At 44.8% G+C, this 18,744-nt stretch overlaps 1 protein-coding gene across 1 annotated transcript in view; it reads right to left on the minus strand.

Moving 5' to 3' along the window:
• LOC130109802 (DENN domain-containing protein 1B-like) overlaps window positions 1–18,744 on the minus strand; it is a 67,502-nt gene that overhangs the window by 12,284 nt on the left and 36,474 nt on the right. Inside the window, 7 exon segments of the mRNA XM_056276777.1 lie at window positions 162–251; window positions 1,452–1,508; window positions 2,063–2,098; window positions 3,258–3,298; window positions 4,701–4,791; window positions 11,930–12,031; window positions 16,125–16,250. Coding sequence (XP_056132752.1) covers window positions 162–251; window positions 1,452–1,508; window positions 2,063–2,098; window positions 3,258–3,298; window positions 4,701–4,791; window positions 11,930–12,031; window positions 16,125–16,250 — 543 coding nt within the window.

Consider the following 18,744-nt stretch of genomic DNA (forward strand, 5'->3'; position numbering starts at 1 on the left):
CAGGATGGAGAGGAGGAAGGTGTCGCTATTTGTCAGATAGAGACAAAGCAGCGGGGAGACCAAAATATACAAAGCGAGCTCATTTATGAAGGTGGATCTGTGAGTGTGTGTGTGTGTGTGTGTGTGTGTGTAGTCCACGTGTGTGTTTGTATGTTTCATACCCTTCTCATCCTCTGCAGTCTCCTTGGAGATAGGCTCTTGGTGCTGGTAGGAGACCCCCCACACAATGTCATCCCCTCATCCTCTTCCTCCTGACAGAGAAGAGAGACAGAGAGAGGGAGAGCTAAATGCAACGTACATTTTTGGATGACTAATTAAATGATTAGCATATAGGTTGGTTTGGATAACCCTGTATGTGTGCGTGTGTGTGTGTGTGTGAGAGAGACTGAGGTCGGGACCACAATGCATTGAATGGCTCTACTTTTCAATGGAAGTTTATTTTAAAGAGCAGTTTCAGTTGTTGCTGTATAAATAAACTGCAGAAAAACTGCACCAAGATGAGCAAAAGCCGAAAGTTATTTCGCCGCGTCATTTTCTAGTCATCGGCGAAGTTTACGGGATGGGAGGGGATGGGTGATATTACAAAAAAAAAAGAAGCATGCTTTGTGTCATTTGACCTCCACGTCCAACCGATTTATACTCAATAACTTTGTGCTACGGGAGCAGAGTCGAACTCTGCAGTTTGCGGCGGCAAAATATGTCACAAAAAACACAAAATTATAAAACACAAAGTTGATCCCGCGGTACGAGGCTTAAACTCACGTTGTCCGAGGGCTCTGTCTTTAGAGGTCGCAGGAAGTCCCAGTGTCAAGTGAAAAATATAACTTTTCTACACTTGCTCCCCAGTTACTGCCGACAAGATGTATGTATATATGTGTGTGTGTGTGTGTGTGTGTGTGTGTGTGTGTGTGTGTGTGTGTGTGTGCGTGTACAGTGTAGAACATTGTCTGCTCCTCTAGCTCATCAGTGCCCCCTCTCCTCAAGTCTCACGCTGACAGATCAAGCTGCAATTGCCTTATCAAAGCCATCAGGCTTATGGAAACATACACCCCGTTACATTAGCTTTGAGGAAATCACACGTCCGCTGATGAAATATGCAGAAAATAAAGGGGAGAGAGGGCCGGGGCTCGGATGACATGACAGGCCATAGCCAGAGGGGCGTCGGTTAAAAATGTACAGCCCATGAACAAAGTGCTAAGCAGGTTTCACAAGCCATTAAAAGCCCCTGCATCTGAATCACACACCCCATGTAAAGCAGCCCCCCCTGTCTGTTCCTATGAGGCCGTGCTCATCTAGCTATGTGCTCCCATCCAGACTCCGCTGCGTGTGTGTGTGTGTGTGTGTGTGTGTGTGTGTGTGTGTGTGTGTGTGTGTGTGTGTGTGTGTGTGTGTGTGTGTGTGTGTTCAGAGGTCTGGGGAGCGTAAGAGGTGCGACGGTGCATGTTGCCCACCTTTGCCTTGAGTCTCCCCTTAATGTCCCGGATGCCTCTCTTGGCATGACTCTTGGCCTATGAGGAGGAAAAAAACAACAACACACACACACATAAGCACCGACACAAACGCCCGCACACACATTACAAATCAAAAACGGCGCATTAATATTCATTTGCGGCTTCGTGTAACATCAGGACGCGCTTTGATCCCAGTGGCCAAAACAGAAAGACAAAAGGCTGGGTACGAGAGCCATGCACGCCAACGCGGCGCCATGAAAGGGTTCGCCGAGCTTCCGGCGGCGCGGCGCGGTGCAGCACGAGCCCGGCTCGTAGAACACAATTACCGAGGAGCCTCGCGCCCTCCCTCATACCTTCCAGATGGAGCGATTTCTACTTCCATCCACAAACCACTTTGTGGTCTGTACATATTTAATATTTGCGATGACATCTCTAAAATTGACACGCGGCATACTGTACCAGGTGACACTGGCCGGTGAATAATATGTGTGTCTATCCATCATCTCCGGGGTCGGAGGAGTTTGCGTGAAGGGATGCGCTGGGAGAGGTGTTTGGCGCCCGTGAGCTCGCTGCATAACCAAGAGTCGTGCAGCTTTGATGGATGAACTTACCTTGGTCACTGCCGTGTTGAGGAAGGCGCCCCCTCGCTGGGAAACACACAGGACACACAGCGTTAGTCTTTTTGTCCGGTTACGTAGACGCGTGGACGCTCTCACACAACCACACACACAATTTTTTCCATGTCAATTATACACATGACACAGGCACACGGTGGAAAAATTACAATTATAAATTAAGTGCCAGCATCAGAATATAAATATGTTATAAGGGATCACATCTCTCCGGCATAGACTTGTTTTTCACGGTTATTCAGGAAACGGTCTTTATTTTGAAGCAGCCTCAAACGGCAGTGGCAGGGATGGCCGCGTGATTGATTTGTACTTTCAGTTCTGCAGACTGACTGTACAGTACCCGGTATTTCTGTCTCTTCTTTCTTCTCTCTCTCCCTCCCTTCCTTGTTTGTTCCCCCCCCCACTCTCTCCCTCTCCCTTGCCAGCCTTCAGTGCGAGCACGAGGCGTCAGAAAAGAGCTAAATGGCTAAACAGTGTAAATGGCAGACAGCGTTTCAGAAGCCGGCTGAGGGAGAGGAGGAGAGGGGCCAAGGTGAAGACCCCTCTTATAGATCTCTGTCAGTCAGGAAGTGTGAACTTTAACAAACCTTTGAAGAGCACTCTAGAGAACTAATTCAACCTTAGCTGACGGCACACTGAGACGGGGTGGTGGGAGGTGGGGTGGGGTGGGGTGGGGTGGTTGGAAACACGAGTGAAAAAAAAGAGGGGGGGGATGGGGAGAGGGAGACGGGGGGGGGGGGGGAAGAGTTATCTCGGATATGGAAAGAGAGGCAAGAGAAAGGATAGAGAGAGACGAAGAAAAGAAACGGAGCCGTGTTCTCGGGGTCGGTTCGACGGGGTAACGCCTGTGTTTGCTGCCAGATCAACACGTCATGTCGGAGGACGTCTTGTCACGTCAAATCGCTCCCGTCTCCCCCCCCCCCCCGTCTGTCTCCACTGTCCTACTGCATGCGCCGCTTCACACACCAAAGTGCGTTCGCTCTGGAGCCGCACGTTCATTCAGCCCCTTCATTCCAAAGGCAACGCTAGGGGTTCAAACACTGAGCCATGTCAATCACGCTTTCAGTTAAATATAATTCAGGAATAAAAAAAAAAAAAAAGATGAGACACGGAAGAAGAAGAAAAAATCTGATGAAAGTGTTTAGGTACAGTATGCATAATGTTCCCTGAATACCTTCACGGTGTGCATCCACTGCTGGTAAGACCTCGAGTTACCTGTTGGGATGGGGAAAAACACATGAAATATAAATTAAATCATTTGGTGATGGGGTTTTGGGTTGTTTTTTTTTTTACAGCCTTTTCCTAGCAATCTGACATACAGCTGCAGCAAATAAGTGTACCACACAACACAGTTTCAGAGTCCCCACTCCTCTCGTCGCTATTAAACGTTTTAATTCCCGGGCTCGGCGGCGCTCAAGTGAAACTGGGCGTTTTGGAGCAACCAAAGAGGAGTCGTTGGCGTCCTCGAGTCACACAGCAAAAGCCGCTGGTAAAAATTAAATCAACGGAACAAATCTGGTGCTACGAAAGAAATATCATTGTATAGATGGATGATCTTATTGGTAATCTTATCATAATCAAAATAACTAGTCATACGTGCAAAACGGATAAAAAAATGTACAAATATAGCAATAGAGAATGGATATAGAGAGGAATAAAAAAAAAAAGACCACGTGATTTCTGTAGTTTCGTACTGAGGAGAATTTTCATTTAAGGAAGAATTAGCCAAAATAGTTATAAATGACGATGCGGCGGTCATAGCTGCTGGTCAAATGTATATGAAAATCAAGGCTGACTAGGTAATGCTGGCATTTTTGATTACTGCGCCGGTGAAAGAAGACAAGTTTTTGCACATACTCGTCCTCCTTTTCCTCCCAGGTAGTTGCCAGTACATGAGAAGGTAACAGAGCGAGGAGCTCGGTGCAGAATAACACGCCAGCTCTGCAGAACTTCTCTGCACTGGTAGGATGCAAGACCGTTTAATAGTGGTGCTTTGGGATTAAACACAATGGGTCGGTTTTTGGGGGGTTTTTTGGAGCTGATAAAACAAAGCATTTCTCCTCAGAAATCACCAATATAGAGATGACAGGACGAGACAACAGAATTGCCATCCGATACCCTGACGGTCGTTTGGCTTGCCCTCTCAGCACGTGAAAAAGTGCTCGTCTATTTGACAACATCGCTTAAATTCTTTGTCATCCATCTTCTGTTCTCCCCGAAAAAGAATTACTGGGAAAACCCGTCTCATCCGCTCTGATAAATCATTTAAGTGACACCAAAGGGATTAAAGAAGTGTGTCAAACGCAGTCAAAAGACATAATTTGATCTCTTTCTTAACAGTTTAGCATTTTAAAGGAGAGCGGGTGAATATGTATTTTACCCTTTAGGCGTCGCCTCGACTCAGTCGCACCTACTTCATTAAGTTTTCTTTTACAAAACGTGGAGTCGTGTCCCTTTTGGTGTCCCGACTTCCTTTTTCTGGACCTCTGGGTCCTTCCCCTCGTTTTTATTTACTGCTTTAATTCAATACGAAAGCTACTTGAACTGGTTCCAGTGCATGAGAGGTCCCAAATAAGCATCGTTTGATGGATGGACAGACGGGCCTCGCGACACTCACTTCCACAGAAGCCCCCCTCCGTGATCTCTTCCTCAAACACGTCAGTGAAGCCCCGGCCTGCGTTCAATTTGGCCAGCCGCCCGTCGATGAACTGCAACCATAAATTACAACACACTTATTAAACAAAAAGGGGGTGGGGGCGGGGAGCATGGATAGAAATACGAACACGGACACGCCACACACATATTTTCAAATGCACAAATCACAGTGGAGTGTTATTAATCCTACCTGCCGGGGACTAGACCCCAAGATTAGGCAGGCTGCAGGTAATAGGGATTTAGTAATGTGGAGCAGGTGAGGGATTAGGCCAGCAGACTACATGCTGCATGCTGTCTGAGACATGGGGAAGTTTCATTTCCTCCCTTTGTCACATGGAGCGCATAAAACACTGTCTCATAAATATGGGCCTAATAACCCCGACAGCTACACATTTTATGAGCACGCATGCACAACGTGCGCATAAGCAAACAAGCATCCAAAGAATTACTCACTGGCAAGCGCACACAAACACATGTTTATGCGTACACGCAAAAACCTCATCTTCTGTGATCAACACAGGGGGAGAAAAAAAAAGCTGGATTTTTCAGACGTTCCTTCATAAGAAGCATCTAGCTGAATGGTACGATTCAAAGACGGAGCAGAGGGGCGGACAGGAAGGGTCAAAGAAAAACACGATCGCCACAATGAGGCGATAAACACGCTAAAGGCTTGTTATCGTCTTAGCGGCGGTAGATGCTCGGGTGCAGATTCTCGAGGAGTTCTGTGCCTCTTAGTGACCCGCTCACCACGTGGATGTGGACTACCCTCTACTTTCAACACGAGGTGAATCAAAAGAAACATTCCATGATCTTAATCCAACATTTCCCACGAGTGCCGAGGGTTCTCCAAGTATAGCATGACATCTTTCTAATTTATACTCGGGGCACACACGTTTTTAAAACCCGCCAAGTCCTACCACACTGACTGGAATTTTTTTTTTTTGTGGCTTTTTTCCCCCCCTCCCCAATTGCTCCGACTGACCAGAGGAGGCGCTAGTGCAGCGACCAGGACACATACCCACATCTGGCTTCCCACCCGCACACACAGCCAATTATGTCTGTAGGGGACGCCCGACCAAGCTGGAGGTAACACGGGGGATTCGAACCGGCGATCCCCCGTGTTGGTAGGCAACGGAATAGACCGCCACGCCACCCGGACGCCCCCACTGACTGGGAATTATGTGGTATTAGGTTCATGTCTCCTTGCGCATTGGTAGTTTTATTCATTTATTTATTTAAAACAACTGGAATATAACCAATAAAAGGGACATGTTCTGCATCAACTCGATAAAATTATTGGTCTAATTAAAATACCGGGTAAGACTAATGAACTTTGGGTCCTTTAATTCTATTTAAAAAATGTTTTTAAAAAAATCACTCTCGATTTCCAAAAACAATTTTGCAGTTTTTTTGTCTGACAACAGTGTTATGTGTTAATATTCATTTTCAGAAACAAACAAGTCACAGGGCCAGTAGAGGGGAGGAATCATCAAGCAACTACCAATTAGATCATGTTGTACCTCTTAGTGCTTCTTAGCCTGCAAAGCATATTTCTAATGACTTACCACCGTTTTAAGGACCTACTGTCATCACACATAACATCGGTAGTGTGTACTGTAGCCAGTAAATCTGAATATATCTTGCAGATATTTGGCACTGGCATATGGGGACTTTCTTCTTCTTCTAAATTATGATGTCCTCTGCGAGTGCAGCCATAGTGTATCTTTGGCGGTGCTTGGGTGTGGGTCCCAGGGGAGGCTCAGCTAACTAGCTACCAAACACCTCCACCCTCTCCTCTGGTCAGAAGGGGCGAAACTCCATCATTAGATCCTTTTAATGAGAGGTGAGACTGCAGGTTCCAGGCAGTGCTTCGCTGCTTAGCCGGCCCCAATTAGTGCCGATAATCAACCCAAATCATCACCTAGCCAAAGCCTCCGCTTATCCCCCCCATCTCCTTCCCCGCTCCCTGACCAGATTACCTGCCTCACTGTGGTTTTTAATTAGACATTACTCAATGATGGCAGTCTATGTGATCAGGCACACACCCTCCAAAACACACATGTGCACGGACGCACAAGTGTACACTCACACACACACACACACACACACACTACATAATGCTCAGCCACCTCCTTTTGTTTTGTAGGGCAAGCGCTTTAAAGGAAATTTAACAGGTACAGAAAACGCCAGGCAACCAAAGCCAATCAGACCAAAAGCAGGATACTGTACACAAGAATAGTAAGACATCCATAATTGGTAAAAAATCTGTATCCATCAACATAAATTTATAACTTACAAGTGTAAACAATTTCACCGGCATCGTTTTTTTTCTCAATTTGTGCAATAAATTAAAGCAAAAAATGTGCAAAAAGCAAACAATGCAAGAATGCCTGATTCTCACGCATAGAGTCCTGCCAACCGAGAGGTCAGTCACTCTCTACACATATCTCATCTCAGCCCAGAGGCCTGATTTAGCCCATCTGGTTTCCAGAGCTGGCACACTGACGGTCCGACAGGGAGAATGTTCTGGATTCGTTTCAACTCGGGAAGGACTTCCGGAAACAGAACATGGGGTTAGATTAAAAACTCTGTGGGAGTTGATTTGACGCAGATCCACACAGAGAGACGAGGCCGAGCCATAAAGCACACCAGCAGGGGGTGACGCTCACCCTTAACGCCTAGATTTCCATCCGAACTAAACATCTAAACACTGCAGCTAAACAATGCTGACCTGAAGATATCCTGGTTTTCTTCAGACTGTACAAAGCTGCGGGGATTTTTAACTATTCCATGTCACGTTAACATGCATGCTGGGAGACTGGTAACAACATCAGCAGGTAACATGTCATCCGTTACTACACATTATGGATATGTTGCACAGTAAAAAGACACCGACTGTCTGAAAGTATATCCGTCTACTCGAGTATAATTTGATTTCTATTCCAACTCTAAAATAACTGCTTATGAACATGGATTTTAGAAACTTTTTTTTTGCTTTGGATTAAGTGGTAAACGCCACAGCATCCTAGGCACTGAGAGGAGAAGCAGAAGACTAGTTAGTTTGGTAGGCTATTGACCACTGGGAAAGCTTCCACATCCAGACCACGTGGGTTAAAATCAAACTCGGCTGCTGAGGATCAGGCCGGACACACACTGCCGTACAGCCGCTGAATCTTGCATCCTCTGTTGGGAGGGAAATTCAGCTGTCATTTGGTTTTTGCAGGAATACATCAATCCTTGCTCAATTCATGCCTTGGGAAAGGCTTTCATACATGGAAAATGAGGGCCGATTATTGATTCATAGGAGCCATTATGTGAACAAAGGTTCCTGGCAGCAAACTGGCAGAGCGCGAGTTCCCCCGCTCACCTAACGAAGACCGTGTTTGGCTTGCATTTGTCAATAAGAGGAAGAGGGTTCACGGCGGCTCTACCGGCAAGGTACACACGCTGGTGTCTACATGTAGAAGCAGTGGATGGTTGATGGGAAGCAGGTTAATGTTGACAGTTTCCCCCCCGCATTCTTTTGGCAGCCTTCTCCTACTTGTTCCTGCTCGCAGTGGAGACAGGTTGGTGGACTAAATGGAGAGGAGAGACTGGTTTCGGGGAATGGAAGTGGGTTAGAGATGGCAAGTCAAAAAAAAAGAAAATGAAAAAGAAAAAGAAAAGAATTAAGGCCTTGCTGAGACCGCAGGCAAATCAGATTTATTTCTCAAATCAGATCTTTGAGACGGACTGTCCGCACTGTTATTTGCAAGCGATCAGATCGGATTTGTGGGTCCAGACATCACCAACCTATCTGCACGGGTTGCTGCGGCAACCACGTCGGCACGAGCAATTGTACGTTGGTGAGGCAGTTTACCAATGCGGAAGCAGGAAAAATGGAGATCCGTCATCCCGCCCTCCAAACACTCGCGCCGTCACGTCGTGGTACAGAATCCCTCAGTCGCACCAGACCGACTCAGCGACAGAGGGGGCTGGTACGCGTCACGACGGTCCGCGCCGCAGTCATGGCGGGCTTCACCGGATTTGATGTCGTCACTGGTGTGTGTCACATTGCGAGCAATGCGAAAGACAGTTTGAAATCCGATTTGGGCAGCCAGAGCATCCGCACTGAGACTCATCTGTAGAAATTCGGTTGGAATTGCATTTCAAACCACCTCCAAATGTGGTTTAGATCCGATTTGCAAAAATCGCATTTCATGTGGTTGTTTTTTTTTTTTTTTGCTCTCCAGACTTTCTAAAATTAATCTGGATGCAATCTGGATATGCCAAAAAAACAGATCTGGGCTGGCAGTCTGAACAAGGCCAAAGAGATCAACTTTAGGCATGCATGCATATATGTGTGTGTGTGTGTGTGTGTGTGTGTTGGGGTAGGCTCGAGGCCTTCGAACACAAAGTCTGAATTTTTGGCATGCATTTTTTTTCTTTTAATCCATCATCACGGTCAAACAACTCTAAAATATGTCTGAGAGCTTATTGATGGATGCAAAAGAAGTGCAGAAAATTCAAAATGTTCCAAAAACATTTATGACGAACAACTTATTTTTTTTCCCCAGAGTTGGTGTGTAAAACATGATGGGCAAAGTGTGAGGCTAATTTTTTTTTTTTTACATGCAACACACTGTACACAAAATTCAGGCACAGGCATTTTAGTGTTGAAATTTCATGTAGGGAAAAAATAAAAATAAAACACAATTCAAAACTCTCATCATACAGCAACACTGTGGAATTGTTTTTAAAGCATCTGCTGCAAGTGTTCATATGTAAGACATCTTGGTCCCGCTCCAGTCTAGACTGGACCTAAAATAAGTCAGCCTAGAAAGGACCTTGTGGTGGCTTACAACAGGACCGGTCTCTCAAAGCCTGATCTGCACCATCGGGCACAGCGTGCAGCGAAGCCAAGCTGCATTCACACTTGAAGGAACCACAGCGGCACAAGGACTCACTGAAAATAGCTTATGACATATGGTGAGTTTGATGAACAGGATGAGAAATGAAACAACCAAATAGTCTACATTACCAGGAGGAAAAAATAAATCCTGCAGGGAGGACTAAAACTCAAACACGATTATGAATTTCCTTCAGCAGGATGCCATGTGAATGAAAGTTTTATGTATCGGTCTCAAAATCTCAGCAAATATATCTCCATAGCAGATCAAGCAAATGTAATGTGGATCATACAACTCAAACGTAACAGTACCGACACATAACTGACCGCGAACAAACCCCAAGCCTTGCTGATTGTTCACACATTAATAAATGATGAATGGAAGGCGATATTAACAAAATATGTTTCGCAGTATGGATTATTTCAGGTGCACAATATGAAGTCCTGGAGTCCAAACAAAATAGCTGTTTTCTGCTGAGCCGGCTCAGGCCTGAGAGCAATGTCCTGAGTCTGAATCAGGCCCAGGGCCCTTATTCCACATCTTCTCCTCTGTCTATCCTTGTTTGAAAAAATAACCGTAAAAATAAAATAAATCACACATCATCATCATCCATTTAAAACTATATACATCTATTTGTATACATCTATTTTTGTTTCTGTATTACAGGAATTACCATGATTACTAAGGAGAAAGCAGCCTTACTAGGGCCTAAAGGCCTTAATATAATCTTCAATAAACTGATGATAAACAAATTACATTAACATTATAGGAATAAAGCTAAAGAGATGAGAATGAAATTAATCCCCAGGCAGAAACAGCTTCAGTGCTGATTAAATTTAGAGTGTTGCTGCCCGTGTGCATGCACGTGTGTTTGCGTAGTTTGCCTCAGCACAACTGTACAAGCCCCCCCACCACCACCATCCCCCTACCCCATCCCAAGGAGAAAAAAAAAAGGAGCCTTGCATTTGTATGAGCTTTTGTGAGCCACTGCGGGTCATGGCCAGAGCAGAGCCCAGGCGGACTGCTGGTCTCTCTCATTTTAGTAGGGAGAGGAGTAAACGAGATAACCTCACCCCATCCCCCTGTGCCGCAGAGGAGAGCAGAAGATAAGGACCTGTTTCCCAATGCTACTGCTGAGACAGGAGCAGTCCGGGAGGATGCTTTGAACCGCTACTTGCTATCTGCTCTGCCTGGGAAAATTACAGCCGGGGCAGAGTGTCCGGTGAAACAAAGGGCCGATTGAAGGCGGCGGCGCTGTACTCTCAGGAGTAAATCATGCTGCTATCATGGATCAGGGAACACTTAGAAACAGTTAAGGAATAAAATCATATATATACATTTTTCGGAGCCAGAAATGTCTTTGATGTGTGTGCTACTTGTGTATCTTTCAGTTATGCTGTGTGGAGCAAACCACAGCAAACTGGGCAAATAGAATTATGTGTGAGCATTAATACAGCACAGCAAACAGTTCCTGGGGGGGCCAAAAAAAAAAATCCCACTGCCTCACTGCCTTAGCCTTTTCACTCTCCACCCCCTTTCCCCTCACTTTGAACCACCAAGTCAGTAAATAATCACCGTAACCAGTCGATAGCATGTGGAGTACAAATAGTGGTGAAAGACAACTTTCAACTTTGATTATAAACTGGTTTTACCCAAGATGCAAACAAGGTCGGAAGAAAAACTAAAAGCAAGAAAATAAGGCCTGGTGTGGGCAAAGTAAAGCAGCCATTTGAGTGATGGTGATAGTTTATTCAAGCAAAATTCCACCCTTAATTATGTCATCCGATGATGAGCTGACACCGACTCTGATATCCTACATATTCTGTAGAGCACTCGAGTCAAAGTCAAGTCAGTTTTATTTGTATAGCCCAATATGACAAATTACAAATTTGCCTCAAGGGGCTTTACAGCAACACAACATCCTGTCCTTAGACCCTTGAATTGGATAAGGAACAGAAAAAAATGGGGAAAAATGGGAAGAAACCTCAGGGAGAGCAACAGAGGAGGGATCTCTCCCCCAAGACGGACAACGTACAACGGATGTTGTGTTTGCACAGTTTACAGAATACAGCACTGAAAGAGGATAACAGAATTATAATGGAATTATAAAATATATGAAGAATATGATGAGGAGGATGCCAAGCAGTGTCAAAGCAAAAACTTACAATTTACTGGCTGATGATAGCTCTGATAAGAACACAAACAAAACCACACACACAAACACACACACACACACACACACACACACACACACACACACACACACACACACACACACACACACACGAACGGCTGCGAGTACCTGTTTGAAGAGCTGCAAGTTGACGGCCATTGCCAGGAAGTTCCTCATGGTGCTTGAGCGATGGTTCACAAAGCTCGCCTCGCAGAACGCGACCGGCTCTCCCTGACCAAGAGTAGCAGCCCAGGGAAACATTATTAGCAAAATTTGCATGTAATGAGTTAAAATAAAAAAATAAATAAACGAATAAAAAATTGCTCAAATACTCTCATGATCAGTTTTTTGCATGGAAATTTAAGAAATGAAAGGCCCAGGCTATGATTTATTTGGCCATATAAAATTGAGGTATATAACTTGTATGAAGTATAATTGGTATGAGGTATATAACTGGTATGAGGTATATAACTAGTATGAGGTATAATTGGTATGAGGTATATACGTAACTGGTATGAGGTATAATTGGTATGAGGTATATAACTAGTATGGGGTATAATTGGTATGAAGTATATAACTGGTATAATTGGTATGAGTTATATAACTGGTATGAGGTATAATTTGTATGAGGTATATAACTGGTATAAGGTATAATTGGTATGAGGTATATAACTGGTATGAGGTATAATTGAAGAGTTTGAGGTAAGACTGGAAATAAGTACTTTGTGAACTTTCTCAACCGATCGTTATTGAAAATATGGACTTGTCTAATACTCCAAATTATTACCAACAAGAACAAACATTTTACAGCATCAGAAGACATTAGAAACTTAAATGCAGTGTTGTTTAGTGTTAGTCCCTGTATTAAGAGATCTCTCAATCAATTTCAGAGTTATAGCAAGTTCCAATCCCATGTTTTAAATGTTGGTAGCGGCACTACCTTTTTTTTTTAAGCATTTGAATCAAGGATTGTACATTCAACATCCGAAATGGGAGACGAATAAAGTGTCTAAAGGCAGGTGTCCATCGCTTCCTCTTTGTTTACATGGCGACTGATGTCAGTAACATTCACGTTAAAACTACAGCTATTAGGCTTTGTGCTAAATCTGTGGAAAAAAAGGAAAAAAAATGTTTCAACCCATTTCTTCATTAGTGAGCTAAGCTGACCTAAAAACAGAAAATGAGTGAAATGAGAAAAAAAAACAGGAAAGAAAGGGGGAAGGAGAAAAAGGAGGGGAGAGAAATTTCATTTCAAAATAAAAAAAAAAGGTCGCTTTAAAACAGTTCCCTGGGCAGAGTACATCCCTGCCCCCCCCCCACCTCCCGACCAGCAGGCAGTGTCCCAGTAAACTCCTCAGTTCAACACATGAACACATTAACACGTTATTACGATTTCTTACATCATGTCTGTTGGCCTGTAAGCTATAGACATGGAGGATGACAACAGGACCACTGCAGGCCAATCATACGCAGCCCCACGGTCATTACCAATCCATGTTTTCTCATAATTAACATAATTCTTTCTCACACATTTCAGTGATGTTCTAAATTCTTCTAGAGAGAAACAATGTGCTTTGTCTGTTTCAGGCTATGGGCACAGTGGGACACATAAAAACAACTTTACAACACTAGAGAATAGCCCTGTTTCATTGTAGGGCGGATAATACCACTGGCCTAAATTACATCACAAGAATACTGCTCCACTTACATCACTAGATGTTTTAAAGCAGTATTTCTATCTAAAAAGCCAAGTTGAAAGTCGCTTCAGTTGTACTTTTTAAATCATATCTGCAGTCACCATCTTGCTCCGACCAGGCTGCAGCAAACTAAACAACTGGACGGCATGCTCTGACTAGCAACCAACTACTACTTCAAAAAAAAGGCAACTTTCTCAGTCGACTTTAAGACCGACTCAATGTACACACAAGTATCAAACAGAATCCTTTGGTCCTACACAGGCCTGCATGGAATGCCAATCGCTGCTGTCAGAGACAATTTCACAACTTTGCCAAGTAAACTTTGAAGGATTAGAGCAAAATAACCCTTTTACATTGGCTGGTATTCATTTTTTGATACGATATTGTGAATTTTGTATGGGGGTTCAGGGGTCGTAGGGCGATGTACTTCACACAGCAAACGGAGGACCGAAAAAACTTTTATCTTAAGGAGAAAAAAAAACTTTTTTAACCTTATTTGCCAAGAAAAATGGACCAAAAACACATTCCTATCTGTAATAGAAGCTGAGGGCAGAAGCTGATGGAGGGATACACATATTCACACACTCAAACCAGGACCTCCTCAATACAAATAAGTTCATATAGTATTGGCCACTGTTTAGCTCCACTGGACAAGGTGGTAGTTCCATAGTTTGCTCAATGGGACTTCAACATTGCTTGCTGTTAGCAGGAAAAGTGTTACTAATTTACTTCCCCATATTCCCATCGGGTCCATCCATCCATCCATTATCCAAACCGCTTACCCTGCACTCAGGATCGCGGGGATACTGGAGCCTATCCCAGCAGTCACTGGGTGGCAGGCGGGGAGACACCCTGGACAGGCCGCCAGGCAATCACAGGGCCGACACACACATTCACACCTAGGGACAATTTAGTACGGCCGACTCACCTGACCTGCATGTCTTTGGACTGTGGGAGGAAACTGGAGTACCCGGAGGAAGCCCACGCATTCCCATTGCGACCCCCATTGGGTCCAGGGTTTTAAACTCACGACCCACCAGTAGCAAGCCTGCATCTCTAACTGTCAGCCAACTGCTGCCCACAACTGTCCAAAATGAATATACATCCATGTTGCTGATAATAAAGCAAGGGTTTTGGTTTTTTAACTGGTAGCCATAGATGAAGTTATTTCAAGTTCTTTTGCCAGACGTGAGCACGGCTCTTAGCTGGTGCGGCGCAGCAGGGGAGGAGGATTGACGTGAGCTAAAACTAATGACCTATATAATGCAGTTCTAATCAGCTGTTTGCTTTTCCACTCATTATAATTTCCTTGTATTGTTTCATTTACAGCTCAGCAAGGCTCTGACTGTGCAGCACCTCCCCCCTTCTGTCGGGGCATATGGGCCCGTGAAACACAAAACCAGCTCAGCTTAGCCTAGGAGGGAGCGTCTTCTCCGTTACGAACATGTTCAAACCATGTGATACATCACAAACAACTGAACGCGGGACACACGATCAGGGTTTCCGTTCAAGCAAATGTGCTTTGCTTGTGTCTGTGTGTGCCTGGATGCGCGCTTGTACGTTAAGATTTTTTTCCCAGCTCCCGTGGAAGAGACAGTCATGCTAACATGTGCGAGCTGAGAAATCGCTGCTTGCTTGTGGACACACACACACACACACACACACACACACACACACACACACACACACACACACACACACACACACACACACACACACACACACACACACACACGTGAACACGTTTCAAGTGCCTGTATCTAAAGGGAGCCGGTTTGCTCACATGTACTGTCTGTATACTGAGAAAAGAGAGACAGCATCAATTATGTAGCATCTCCACTTCCAGAGTCCACACAGCCCAATTAATCTCAAAGCCAAAGGAAGAAAGGCTCCGCTATTTGACAAACAGGACATGCTGTAGTTTGCTCAGCTCTGACTTGGGCTTGATAAGCAGAAAGAGCCAGAACAGAAATGTAGGGAGGACTAAGGAAGGGAAGGTAAAACACCAAAGGTGGCTAAATGGGATCTTCAAAGAGCAAGTCCTGACTCATTCCGGCCCCTCTGACATTTCACTGCTGCTGGCAGGCCCACCTTAGCTGTGTGTGCAGGGAGAAAACACGCCTTTTACTTTTAGTCAGAACTGCTCCTACCTGACCACACTGGTGAAAGCTGAACCAACCAACGACTACTTCTTTGCTACACGATTTATGGTTCCAAAAGTTTAGATGTAGATCAGAACAGAACAGCAGGTATTTGTGAAAACCCAATACACAATCATTTCAAGACCTACAGTATAAACAATCATATAAATTATATAACTTTGTTAAAAGAAACACTCAATGGTAGGGATAGTGCTCAACAAATAAGGGGCAAAATAATCCAGTTACTCAAGTAAATTCTCCATGACAGTACAAGCCTGTTTCATGCCATAAGCAATCATCAGCTGTCAAATTATCTCTCTCTCTCTCTCTCTCTCTCTCTAAACACATATATTAAACAAGCATAATAAATAAATATATTGACCCATAGAGAGCATGATGACTGTTCAAATGTCACACAGTTATAGGTCAATATAAGGAGCCTAATGCTGGATGTTTCTGATCAATGTAGATCAACTGGAGTCTTACAGGTTTGTATCTGAGGGCATCACGGTAGGATCCAAAGAGGGCGGCCTGCGCCCTCAGGAAAGCCCTGGCTACACCACTTCCTGTTGCTGTGGACTGCTTCTTCAGCTTACTCTTCAGAGAGGACACCTAGTGAGAGAGAGAGAGAGAGAGAGAGAGAGAGAGAGAGAGAGAGAGAGAGAGAGAGAGAGAGAGAGAGAGAGAGAGAGAGAGAGAGAGAGAGCGAAAGATCGAAGCGAGACAGACAGACAGAGGAGAGAAAGGGAGAGCAAGAGAGGGAGAAAGGAAAAGAGGGGGAGGGGTATAAGTTAAATTATCACCTCTGAAATTGGTGGAAGAAACTGCAAACCCATTCTGGGTGTGAAGTATCACATTTGCAGGTCATCTTAAAAAAAAGAGCTTAAGAAAGGGAAAGCTTTGGTTTCCCCTCCAAGCTTATCTGTTGTGCTACTGAAAGCACCTGCTGCTTTGCTAATTGACAAGAGGTGGTGGGGGTGGTGGAGAGGGAAAGGACTGCCCCCCTTTTCTCACCCCCTCTCCGTGTTGCCACCTTTGCTCGCCTTTCCATCACCTCCTTGCTTTTGCCTCCTCTCCCTCCACTTTTTACTTTCCACCTGTCTATGTATCTCCCCGCCCCCTTTCCCCCGGTTCCATTGGCTCCCCTGTACTCCCTTTAGAAAGGGACTCTTGACATAAAATGCCTTTAATTATTGCCCTCTCGTAGATCCCCCACTAGGACTCCAGGCGAGAGCGGAGGAGCGGGAGGTCTTACGCTCATTTTTAGGATAACAAAGGAGTCGCCCTGGCCAGTAAGCCCTGGGGAGTCTGGCAAGGAAGTTAAGAGGCTCTCCTCATCCACCCTGCAGTTGTCTGACTCTGCTGCAGTTGAGATGCAGAAAGAGGGATGGCGAGAGAGCGAGAGAGAAAGCAAAAGAAAATAAATGAGGGAGGGGGGAGGGAGAGCACGCTGCGGCTGCTCTCTGTGAGAAATGTAGACTATCTTGTCAACAGAAGGATCTGATTGGTTTGTGCAGAGCGATGGGGCCAAGTTACAGTGATGCGGCCCACTGTATTTCTGATGGCAACGAAGGTTTAGAGGTAATTCTAAGTGAACACCATCATTACCTATTGTTATACCTCCTCGATCAATAAAAAAATGATTTTATTGTTTTCTTGGTGTGTAGCCTGCCAGTTATGTTACGTTAAACGCTAAAAAAATGGAAGAAGTCAACATAATACTGCAGTTACTCCATAAAAACTTGAGTCCAGAGAATTAAGATTTTAGTTTTTTTTAATTTTCTGCTGAAATTTCCTTTTCCTGCTTTTTTCTTAAATTAGTATTTATAAAGTTGCACCGGGGCAAACACATACATTTTCATAAGGCCACTGCCAAATAAATATGTATATAAATAAATAAATAAATAAATAAATAACAGCAGTCTCAGTGCAAGTTTGGCTCCCACACAACAGCACAGGAACTGGTAGTACCTCAGCAACTTGCTCCAGGGCACATACACACAGGGCAAATTCTTACTTTCATCTGGGCCGAAACCTGAGGGTCTAAATTGAATACCGGCCGACCTATTTGCTACATCAATCTGCTGCCTGAATACACTCACTGTGGGACTGGCTACAGCGATGCATCTCGGGGCCATGTCGGCTGCCCCTCAGCCGCCTACCCGCCCAATTATATAGTTTCATTTTGTCAGTTATCACTGTCTGGTGTCTGCAATGCGCCCCTCTGTACATCGTCTGTGTACATTAATTATGCTTGGAGTTCTGGAAAAGATCTGTGTAATGTACATCCATCCACCCATTATCCAAACCGCTTATCCTGCTCTCAGGGTCATGGGGATGCTGGAGCCTATCCCAACAGTCATTGGGCGGCAGGCAGGGAGACACCCTGGACAGGCTGCCAGGCCATCACAGGGCCCCACACACACATACACACACACACACACACACACACACACACACACACACACACACACACACACACACACACCCACCCACCCACCTTGGGACAATTTAGTGCAGCCGATTCATGTGTCTTTGGACTGTGGGGGAAACTGGAGCACCCGGAGGAAACCCACGCAGATACGGGGAGAACATGCAAACTCCACACAGAGGACGACCTGGGGCGACCCCCAAGGTTGGACTACCCCGGGGCTCGAACCCAGGACATTCATGCTGTGAGGCGACCGCGCTAACCCCTGCACCACTGTGCCACCTATGACCCCCAACCACCACAAACAAATCTGTTTTCCACGAAAGTGAGGAAATGCAGGTTGACGTGAAAATACACTTTCTATGAAGCTTGCATCTATAATGCCCTACAAGCATCTATAACGCCCTATAAGCATCTATAACGGCCATACTTTCCTATAATGTGTATTACAAGAATAACGGCTATGGCTGAAGACTGAAACAGCACTGAAGTCTCATTATGCAACTCTACAAACCTTCAGCAAAATAAGTTGGCTATGATGCATTATGACATATGACAGATAAACAGGCTAATGATGACATTTATAATGCAAAAATCCGTTTTAACTTGACAGTGTATCATAAAGGTGGTTATGAGGTGTTGTGAGGGCGTATACATGGTTACAATGAATCTTAC

Source organism: Lampris incognitus, chromosome 3, assembly GCF_029633865.1.
Source record: "Lampris incognitus isolate fLamInc1 chromosome 3, fLamInc1.hap2, whole genome shotgun sequence".
Taxonomy (NCBI): domain Eukaryota; kingdom Metazoa; phylum Chordata; class Actinopteri; order Lampriformes; family Lampridae; genus Lampris; species Lampris incognitus.